Source organism: Chamaea fasciata, unplaced genomic scaffold, assembly GCF_029207755.1.
Source record: "Chamaea fasciata isolate MVZ Bird 193981 ecotype frontalis unplaced genomic scaffold, bChaFas1.0.hap1 SCAF_6, whole genome shotgun sequence".
NCBI classification, from domain to species: Eukaryota; Metazoa; Chordata; class Aves; order Passeriformes; family Sylviidae; genus Chamaea; species Chamaea fasciata.
The window spans coordinates 60183235-60194528 of record NW_027094091.1 but is presented as its reverse complement, the minus strand read 5'-3'; the positions used below and the strand labels follow the sequence as shown (position 1 = coordinate 60194528).

General features: G+C 44.2%; 1 protein-coding gene across 3 annotated transcripts in view; it reads right to left on the bottom strand.

Annotated features, from left to right (window-relative positions):
• Nucleotides 1-11294, bottom strand: part of ZNF827 (zinc finger protein 827) — a 113233-nt gene that overhangs the window by 5177 nt on the left and 96762 nt on the right. For 2 of the 3 annotated variants that reach the window (XM_066186530.1, XM_066186529.1), the window contains exons 9-13: nt 8303-8440; nt 6837-7008; nt 5166-5332; nt 2033-2224; nt 1761-1938 (exon numbers count right to left, since the gene is read on the bottom strand). In XM_066186530.1, coding sequence (XP_066042627.1) covers nt 1761-1938; nt 2033-2224; nt 5166-5332; nt 6837-7008; nt 8303-8440 — 847 coding nt within the window. Of the gene's footprint in view, nt 1-1751; nt 1939-2032; nt 2225-5165; nt 5333-6836; nt 7009-8302; nt 8441-11294 lie in introns of all 3 variants that reach the window. The other variant, XM_066186531.1, reaches the window with a different exon arrangement.

The window sequence follows — 11294 nt, the reverse complement described above, 5'->3', positions numbered from 1 at the left end:
TCCCTAGCTGCCACACATCTGCTTTCACTGTTTGGCAGGGCTGCTAATTGTGTTCTGGCATTTTGGATAATTTCTAAAATGAGATTCTCCCTATGCGTGTTTTACTTGCTACATCTGATTGCAGGTATAATATTATTCTACAAGTCAATCAAGAGATTTTTGAGGAAAGTGAGTAATAACAGGAGGACAAAGAGACACTGAAACACCTGGACACAATTCCTGATGCACATCAAGTACTCTGATCCAGAGAGGGAGCCTGTCACTGAGGCTTCTAATGTGATTATCTCTTTCACCAGAGGACTTGGCTGTCAATGCACACATACCTCTCCTGGGCTGGGTGCTCTCTGGATCAGAATCTCAGATTTTGACCTGGAGCTGGAAGAATCATGTTTTTTTTTCTCTTCCCCCACAGCAAACAGGAGACAGAAAAATACAATTTACTTAGATCTCTTCAGGCTCTTCTGGATGCCTTAAAAAAAAATAAATCAGAGCTTTTTCTTAGATGCAGCTTTCAAAGAACCTAATTATTACTTGAGTTGGGCAGGATTATAGACTGAGAAACCCATTCTGTGGGGAAGACTTGAGTCATATTACGGTCATGGTTTTTCTTTGGTAAATAGAACAGATTTTACGCAGCTTCAACCAAACGTGCATTAGACAACTGATCTGTATGTCCAAGGCAGACATCCCGTCGTTCTGACACGCTGCTTGTTTCTCAGTCTGGTCTTCTTCCCAGATTCAGTCATCTCGTCTCAAGTGACCACAGAGGCCAGTCTGTGGAACTACTGAGCTGGAGACCAGAGGCTGCCTGGCAAACAGGGCCAGTTTTCCAAAGCTGCAGCGCAAACCGAGGGGGCTGCCCGCGGTGAAGCTGAGCTCCTCGCGTGCCAGCCACAGCGCACCGCAGACATCGGCCTGCTCAGCAGGAGCAGCAGAAGCTGGGAGCCCTGTGCTGAACTCTAGCCGGGCTCCAAGTGGTTGCAGCCTTTTTTCCTGCAGCAGCTGGACCAGACAGAGACCAGGGACGTGCCTCTCTCATAACATCACACTGCCTGCCCAGAGAGCAAGCGTATGGCCCCAGCAGTCGCCCCTTCCCTCAGGGGTCTGACTGTGACATAAGGGCACACCCATTCTCTAGAAACACTGCTCTGCACCAAAAGACCTTAGAGGACACCACCACAGCCAAAATCAAAGAGCTTTTATCTTCAGAGACTGTATTACTCTTTACCTGTTAATTTATACCATAGTGATTGTTGTGGGGCACGCAAACAAGGCAGAAAGCATCCAAGTCATTCATTCTTGGAGGCTTTGGATTTGAGTATACAAAGGCCTTTAAGGTTGTAACTTCAGACCTAGTTGCAGAGGCTGTACAGGATTTAGTTTCTTTGAGCCAGGGGAAAAACAGAGCCCGTGCTGGGTGCTTCTTTTTGCTCTGATGCCTTGGAAAAAAAACCCCTTATTCTGCCAAAAGCTCTTTGCGGTAGTGCCTCATTCTCTGGAGGACCCATCACATACTGTCTCCTCTTTGACTTGAATGGGGAAAGGATCACAGTTTGTTACAGCTCCTCGACTGCTAGGTTCCCAATCTGCTGTAATGACTCAAGCCTCAAGGACAGGCCTTGGGTCATCTAAATACAAGGGAGCCCCAAATCTGGGTTGTTATTAGTTAACCAACCCTTTCTGACTGACTTCCTTTTGTCCTATCCCCACAGTATTAAAGTGCTTAACACAGTAAAAGTTTGTGTACTTGCTTTCCTTACTTGAGCCCACCGGTGGGGACAGTGTGGCATTTCTTGTGCTCCAGTAATTGCTCAGGTGTCTTCATGAACTTGTGGCACACGTCACACTCGAACATCCGTGTGATCAGGTGGATTTGCAGGTGACGCTCAAACATATTTTTTGTTTTGCAGACAAAGTTACAGAAAACACATTCAAAGACTGAAAAATAGAACGGGAAAACTTAGTCCTTACACTGTGGCCAGATTGACTGCATAGAGAGTGAGAGTTTGTGTTTGTTAAACAATTTCTTTACCTTTCTCTGACTTCTCTTCAGTGTTCACTGAGGTCTGACTACCAGGCACTACAGAAATGACCAGCAGGTTGTTTGACCCCTTGTTTTTGGGGGTTATATCTGCATCTTCTTTGCTGTTGGCAGAGTCGCTCAGTGCTGACAGCGAAGATGAAGATGGACTGTTAGATTCACTGGGTGTCTTCCTCTCTTCAGCTGAAAAACAGAGAGCAATAACGAGTTCAGCATATTGGATGGAGTCTCCAGGATTCTGTTCTAAACTTCAGGAAGTACTTATATTCAAAGTTAATTCAAAACAAGTCTGAAATTAATTGATAAAAAAACACTGTTGGGCCTCCTTCCTTTTTTATTACTGTTTAACCACAGTACATCTCTCAGTTTATCCTGCAATTGAGTGTTTCTGTGATGGTAGTGGGAAGGGATCATGCAATTCTACCACATTACTGGACTGGAAAAACCCCAAAAAACCACTTTGATTACTCTGAGTTCAAAAGCTTGTCGCTCAGAAAAGAAACAGAATTTCTGTAGGTTTGAGGGGCAGAAACCAAAAGTACCTACTAGTCCAAGCTAAACTTCCCCCACCTTCCCATCTGTGTGGGTCCAGTGAGTAAATTTGGGATGAAGGGTAAAGGAGAATAATCTCCCTCATTGTACTGAAGACTGTCCTCTGTAATCATTGCAGAGGTGACAGCGTGGTCTCAAGATTTATATGTTTTTATGAGGATCTCCTTCCAAAGATAATTGAAAAGCATGTTTTTTAACTGGACCTAGAGATAAAGCTTCTTTATGAAAGAAAGAAAGCATCAGAGATTCCTTTTGTGTACAATAAATGTATGAAGTCCAAATCCCAAACCCCATCACACACTAGAACTGAACAAGAGGGACAGTTCCCATATGAGAACTGCCATGAGCCAGGGAGGCAAGGATGGGCAAATTATTCCCTCCCACTCGTGTCCTGGTTCAATGAGAGCTGTGTTAAAAGGAGACTTCGCTAAAACTTCAAATTCTCCATGTGATACAGTCCCCTGATCGAGGCCTCTGCAAACACCAGCACCTGTGTCCTTAGCTTTAAACTGATGAGTGGCACCTTCAAGATAAAAACGTAGGAATGCACTAATGAAATCTGATGACCTGAGCTGCCAATAGGGAGGATGACTAGATATCATACAGAAAGGTTCACTGACCTTGGGGACAAGAGTAATACAAATGGAATGAAATTTAATAGCACAGAAAACAAGGTTATGACCTGAAGGGCCAGTAACAAGAATTTTTGCTACAAATGAGAAGTGCTTAGGTTGGAAACAGTCAAGGAAAACAAAAGCAGAATTCGAGCAGAACAGGGGATGAATATGAGCAATCGGTGTTTGGGGAGTCTTCAAAGAAGGTAAATGTGATCGCAGAATGTTACTGTGTCACCTATTCCCAGTAGCTGCTGCTGGTTTGCACTGCCACCACTGCTTATTTCATTTCAGCATGTACAGCTGTGATTGCATATGTCCAGAGCAGGGGTTCCAACAGGAACATGTGCAGCGAGGGATTGGTACAGCAGGAAAACTGTGTTCCATACAGGAAAAGGCTCAGTGTACATTTAGAGGGGAGAATGTTGTTTTTCAGAAATGTACTGAGGGAATAAATAGTGTGGAAGGAGGGCTGAAAGGTGGAGGGAGGAAAAGGCAGATTGCTGTTTCACATAGAGGGCACTTCTGCACAAGAGCAGTGTATGTGTATTCTGATTATCACTATGACACACACTGCAAATTTTAAAAGGGTCCCTAATCTTTAATGCAAGAAAGTCTACAGCTGCCTGTCTCTCAAAACAGTTCGTTTAAAACAACGATACTTCTTTGAAGACATATGCCATATCCTCATAAACAGTCCCCTCATGACCTGGTAACATCACAGGATACGGAACTGGAGTCAAGTGACCCAGAAAACCCATTCTATTTTTTACTCCGTATTTGCCATATGTGCGAGCATTTGGCTGAACCACCAGCTGAGGGGCTCAGTTGGCCAGGGTGGAGGAAGAACAAGGGGGTTTTGCCTATCTTCAAAAGACAAGTAGCAGTTTCAGTCTTTTAGCCACAATAGGAAAATACAGCAGAGCACAGCTCACTTTTGAGCTCTGAGGCTTTTCACATGGCTATGGGTGGTGTTTCTCATTTGCCTTTAACTCCTCTTTATGAAGTGAAGCAGTGCTGAGAGCTATGCTGGCATAAAATCCCTTGAGAGCTTTCCAGTAGTTCATATTTCTGTAGTTCCATTTAACTTATGTATCTGTGAACACAACCAATTGTATTCTTCTCTCCCTTCTTCTTCATCCCTCCTGTTTTCCCAATTTTATTCCTGGTAGGACAAGAAAAGCAATTTAGTGATGGAAAAGTTGTGCTGGATGCAATCAGGTTTCCGTATTGTAAATCCAACTGTGAGTACTTTGTGGCAGCAAAAATGCCTCTGCCTGGTCTTATAAGAGAAATTAATGAAAAGGATTCCAATTTTCTTCTCCTTAAATTATGCCAGACTTCATTAGTTGGACTAAGCATATGGAGCTTGTTTGAAAACTGCTATTGCTCTTATCCTTGGCTATTAAGTGAGCAGGACCAGAGAGAGAGCACGACTTGTTCTGCTATTTAATATAAAGTACATTTATGGTATTGTTGAATCACAGTGTCAACTAAACATCAGCGTGAAATTCCAAACTGATGGACTGTAGGGGCAAACACAGTGAGGAGCAAAGCTCAACACAATGTTTATTTCAGACTTAGAGCCAGGTATGCACAATTAGCCCTCAAAGTCACCTTATCATCGCTGAAGTCAAAGCAGGCTTTTGATGAAATAGTAAACCAGAAAAACAAATGAAATATTTGACTGACTCCAGCAGGGGAGGGGATTTGGGGGATAAGGGGAATAGGAAGAAGAAGGGCTAAGTAGTCCTTCATTTATTTCACTAAGCTTGAAAATTGATCTGCACCACCAGATTATTTGCCTGGCTGGAGTCCAATTCACTTCAACTTTGAGAGATCAGGCCTTAATTAGCAAGCATTTCAGTGAAAGCAGAGTGCTAATGGGAAGTGTAAAGGTTGCACCTAAAAAGCAAGGAAGAGAGAGATCACTGCAGCCGGGAGAGAGGGATCGTCACCTGTGTGCTTGTTGTTGACATGAGCCTTCATATCTGCCTCTTCCATAGTGACAAAATCGCACGCCGTGCAGCAAATGGAGAACATCCACTGCTCCTTATCCACGTGGAGGGACATATGACTGACAAACTGGACATTCATCTCTGTCTCAAACCCACACACATGGCAGCTGCAGGCAGAAGAGAATTCAAGAGCAAAAGAAACATTAAAAACCAAACCACAAACAGAAGCCTATTGCCTTTGCCCAGATTTGCAAGAGGAAACTCACAGCACAGTTTTCTGCGCTTCCTCGCTGCTCGGTGTTCGCTGCAGAATTCTTTTGTCTGCTGAACTGCCTTTGAACTGATGGCCATGCCAATGTGATTAAGGGCAGGCACAATGCAACAATCCTGTACATGCTATAATGATGCTAAATAATCATAAAGTTAATTAAAAACTACAGATTCCAGATGCTGTGCATCACCTAACCGATTCCTTTGGGCAATAAGAGGCACTGCAGCTTTGCCAAGATGTTTAGTACAGCTGATACACTGACAAACAGAGAGCTTGCTGCACGCTCCAGGAGTGATTTTCGAGGCCTGGAATGGTTCCCATGCCAAACTGGGATCTTGTGCAAAACTGCCTGGCAGTTTCGGTGTAAGCAAGTAAAAATGGGTTCAAACATTTCTTATGCTTGACTGGAAAACAGCAGTCTTCAGCTATGCAAATAATTAGCAGGGATACAGATTTTGCAGCCAGCACATAAACAGAGTGATACTGAGAGGCAGTGGAAAGGACCCTTTAATTTAACTTTCTTTGCAGAGTCCTCCTCTTGCTTTGATTAGGCTATTAACATTTAAAACAAGCCAGAAAGATTGGAAAAGGCATATACTCCAGGGCACTATTTTGCTTTCCCAAGGGGAAGTACTAGATAATCTAATCCAGCAGGTCTCATTTATTTCTTACTCCTATGATTTTGTAATTAAATCTGCTCTTGGCACTTTGACTCAAAGTAAGAGTGATTTGGTAATCTGCTTGGCCACTAGAGTGCACATCACAGTTTGCAGAGTGCACAGCGGTGCAGACAACAAGAAGAATGTCTACATATCCATTTTATCTGGGCAATTCCTTTCAATTTTTCAGGCAAATTCTCCTGAAGGTTTTCTTCCTTCACCATGTTGGTCACAGAAGGTGTGTACCTCCAGCAAACAGAGGAAATGTGTAGATTGATGCAACAATTCTTGATAACACTTCTAAGCTATTCGATTCCATAGATTTGGCTGAAGACAAGGGAACAAACCGAGGCAACTGGAAGCACCGGGCTTTAGATTCGCTGTGGATCCGTGCACACGATGGGATATTTCCAAACACAAAACCTAAAGGAACACTGCTTAAAAATCTAGAGAGGTTTCTAAGACCCGAGCTGCCTCACAAAGCCACTAAAAAAAACCAACCCACAGCAAACTCCCGAGTCCTTCCCAATGGCCAGTCAAGTCAAACAGCACGAAGCAGCCAGCCAGGGTTCACCGCTCATCCTAAGCCAGATATGGGCAGGAAAAATACTTCAGTCATGGCTCCAACCCTGCAGCAGCAGAAGGGTGGCCCTGTCACACATCCTCAGCAGGCACACGAGACGGTGTGTGGTGCACAGCCCTCGTCTGGGTGCTCACCTGTAGTAATAAGGGTGTAATTACCTGTAGTAATAAGGGTGCTTCTTTCCATCGCTGCCCTCGGCCGTGACGGCGCTGACGATGTCCTCGGTGTCGGTGCTCACCAGCTTCACCGAGTGCACGGTCAGGTGCTGGTTCAGGTTAGCACGGCACTTAGCAGCATAGGGGCACAAGTGGCATTTGTATTTTCTCTCTTCTGAAAGAAGGAGCAGAAGGATGTGAGTGTATACCTCAGTCTGAAGCCAGCGGCTTTGAAAGCTGCCAGGAACCAAGCGTGCATTCCTTTGGGTTTCTCCAAGCGGCTTTCAGGATGAGGTAGCTTGGAAGCTCGACATTTTAGAAGTTTATAGGAGTTCACAGCAATTACTCAGAAAAAAAACCCAACTAATTTGAAGGTAGTTTAGGGCAATCTTTTTTAATTTGCTCTACCATTTGTAGTTGGATAATATAAAACTTTATAAACTGGAAAACTGGGGCAACTGCTGTTCTGGGAGCTGCAGCAAAGGCAGTGGAGAAACAGGTCAATAGTCTACAACTACTTCCTCTACCCAGCATCTTTTATTTGATTTTTGGACTTAGTTACTGTTGAGGCTGTCCATGTGATTGCTTGCAGAGAGCTGACAGCTGATGATTCGGTATTAAAATCTGAGGGCAGAAGAAAGGGGAACACTGTATATCATCAGTCCAGTTCTAAAAATAAACTAATGAAAAACTCACTCAAGGTATTCCATAAAGCAGCTTAGGACTAAGGAAACCCCACTAGACTATGGAGCAGCTGAGCCTTTTCAGGATGGCTCTGCTGGATGGCTCAACACACACTGGCATTATACAACAGGATTTCTCAGCTCTACATGGGAAATTCTTGCTTCCGAGTGTTTTTTTGTGCAGCACACCTCGGCAGGCTGACAGAGTGCATCTTCCATATAAAAACTCTGTTTGTTTCAGCTGATTTGAAGCAGATTCACCGTAAGAAAGTTGATGTGGGGTAGAACAGCCCCTGTTCCTCTCAGAACTGTGTGATGAGAGCAAAGATGAATGAGTTACTCAATCCTTTCAGTTTCACAGATGTAAAACACCAAGGCCAAATCTTTTGTTGTTCAGCGACACTCGAAAAGTTCATCAGGTGAATGATATTTCTGCCCAAAAAACCCAAATCCATTAAAAAAAAAAAAAAAAAAAAGCTGTGCCTTCCCTTCAGAACTCCATTACCAAGCTTGGTTACCAGTTGGTGTTTGCAGTCTGGTGTGCCAGAACCTGGACAAACTTGAATTGACAGGTTTTGTAAGGAGAAATGTCACAGAGGCTGCAAAGAAAGAAATGCTCACTCCCTAAGCCCACTCTGACGTTGTGTCCTGTCCCTGCGCTTGGCTCTGCTCCAGGTGAGCCAAGGATGACTCACACACTCCTTTCCTTACCATCTTTCTTCCCCCTAAAACAAACCCCACGGAATTCCCGAGTGCTGTAACAACCACAGGTAAACCCTGCCTTACCTGTGTGCAGTGAGAGATGCCGGGACAGAGTCTGCTGGCGACCAAACACTTTTCCACACACATCACAGGGGAACAGCTGGTCATTAAATTTCCAAGATGGCAATCCATTTCCCACCTCCAGCCCCAGCTTTTCTGTTTCTATGCCAAAAACACAAAGTCATCTTAAGAACTCTGAAGACTTGCAGATTTCATTCAGTAGAGCCTTGTAGGTGTCACTTAAAACGCAGCACTTTGGCGGCATGCTGTGTGATCTGGCACACGAGTTCATTTAGAAAGGAAACTCCCAATGCTGGAAAGGAAATCAATCTCTCATACAGCATCTTTCTCACATGCTCTAAAGCGGAACGCGGAGCCAAAGTGTTCTGGACATAGGCACAGCCAAAGAGTTAAACCAGGTTATGTACAGAGAGAAAGTCAAGAGTGAGCAGGGCAAGCATTAACCTCTAATTATGGTTTTGTGGAACAACCAGTCCTTTGGCTTTTTCAGTCACCCACCTTTGCCTGGTGCATGAAGAAGCCTGGTCTGAGACAGTCTATCTGACACTGGCTTATTATTCATGGCTGAATAAGGATTTTCAGATAGTTTCCTTTCTACTGAGGCAGGAATTTTTGCTACATAGAATCCTAGAATCATTTAGGTTGGAAAAGACCTCTAAGATCAAGTCCACCCGTTAATCTCACACTGCCAGGTCCATCACTAAAGCCATCTTTTTAAGTGCCACACCTACACACACACGAGCAGGCTGACTCTGAAAACCAGAAGATTGCTCAGACAAACACTAAAACAAAAGGACACTGCACCCCAGTATATGGCTGGCACCGAAGATAAGCTCTACCCAGCACCACCGTCCTCTGGCATCAAAATCCCCAGCAGCTTAGAGGCCCATTGAAAAACTGTGACCCAGAGTGAGCTATTAGCTTTTAATAAGTGGTTTTAATTGTTTCAGGAACAAAGAGAATCTGCAATACAGAAAAAAAGAAACCCCACAGAGCATAGAGCACAGATAGGAAAGCGCTTTGTAAGGAAGTCAAGAGAAAGGGATTGGGAACGAGGAAGAGGGAAAAAGATTACACAATGCTTCAAGAAGTTGAAAGCATGGCCAGTTTTGATTTGGACAGAATGGAGCAAAAAGCAAGTAGAGACTGGGGAAAGCAGTGTACTACTTAAAACAATAAGAGAAAGAGCATCAGCCAGTCTTGAGTAAAAGAAATACCCTGTGCAAGGGTCCTGTTCCCTGAGGAGAAGGGACTGCTGCTGTAAGAGGAGCACAGAACTAGGGTGCTTTTTAAACACAGCAGCCAGCAGTGAAGGGCTTGGTCTAATTCTTCTAGTTCCACTGGAAGGAAAGATGCCGCTGGCAGAGCACCTTTCCCCAAAAAACACCTCCTCTAGGATCGCTGCCCAGAACAAGCTCCACCAGCGCGTGTGAACATGCCCTGATGGAGGAAAACCACTTGGCCGGGATTTCCAGGTAAATGGGGGGGAGAGGAGCTGGGGACAAGAGTTCAAAAACATTGTAGTGAGCATGAGTCAACATGGTGGAGTTTGGCACAAACAGCAAAATCTTCATCCCATGAAGCACTGAGGAATAAACACCCTGCCCGCGTACTGGCAGCCCTTCACTGACAGCTACCACTGCAGATGTGATTACCATGGCTGAGAGAGCCTCTCCTTCACAGAGAGCTTTTCAGAAAGCCCCACTGTGGTTTAGGCAAAGAGCTGTCAAATATTGTATTTAATTTAAGCAATAACAAAAACAATGCCTCATTTGGGGCAGAGAGTCCACGTAGCAATCTCAGCAAATTTAGGGCTGGCCATACTTGCCAGCCCCTGCTCCACTGCTCTTTCATCCTCCTGTGACCCTGTAATATGTACAATATTCACACCACAGGAATTCTGAGCCACCTCTGAGCGCCACCATCCAACAACACATTTTTCTTAAAAGAACTTCTGGTTAGAAAACAAGTTCTGCCTATTCAAAACACTCATTTTGTGAAATTAAAAAGGAAGACATCCCCCATCCCCTAAGGGCTGTAAGTGACCCATAACCTCTAAAAACTTCAATAAGGAAGGATTCTTTTTATTGCTATCCTTGAGTTCCAAACAATGGAAAAATCTGACTGTGGTAGTGTTACAGATGCTTCAGCAGAGCTTTTTGAGTACATAATCAAAACAGTGCTTCAAATGAGGAAAATAGTAATAATTATAAGAGAGGGTCACAAGGGTGTAGGTTGCTTCAATATGGTCACAACAAAAATGAATTAATTGGGACACGTACCAAACAAGCAGGCTCAATTAAGTAAATAAGTCTCTTAACAATTCACTTCAGTATTAGTCATCAGCCCTCTTTTATCACTTAAGAAAAAGAAATATCATATCCTCTTCCCTATGAGGGATTGTCCTGGGAAGCTCATGGCAAGCTGCAAAAATAGCAGCTTTCTGATTCTCTCAGGCTGGTGACAGCCAGTCCCCTTGCAAAGCAGCTGCATATTTTTCATTGATGCAAAAGAGAACACTGAGGTATTTTGAAAGTACTTCTGTTTACTTTAAATATGTATTTCTGGAGTCCTAACTACAGTGCTTCTTCCTTCTCTTTTGACTGAATCTTCTCTCTGCAACAAAGTGCTTTTTCTATTCAGCAGCTTCTTAGCTTGCTCATGGCAAACCAGAGCTGGTCTCTTGCAACAGGAGCCTCAGCACCTTGTGAGAGATTTCTCAGCTCCAAGGAAAACCACCTATTTCCACACATCCTACCCTCTGGGCAAGCTTTGACTGCATCCTGGAAACTGGAGCTCTGTGTCCATACCATGGTCCAGAAATCTTCCCAGAACATGCCCGGCACGTGACCTTGCCAGCAACCTGGAGAGTCATGTGAGTCAACTTCCACATTCATTCCTTGGGCTCTGGTTCTAGTTAATGCCAGGGAATGGTGTTTTCTGGGAAGTGAGTACAGGCCCAGTGACTCCAAGGCCACAACACTGGGCTGTGCAC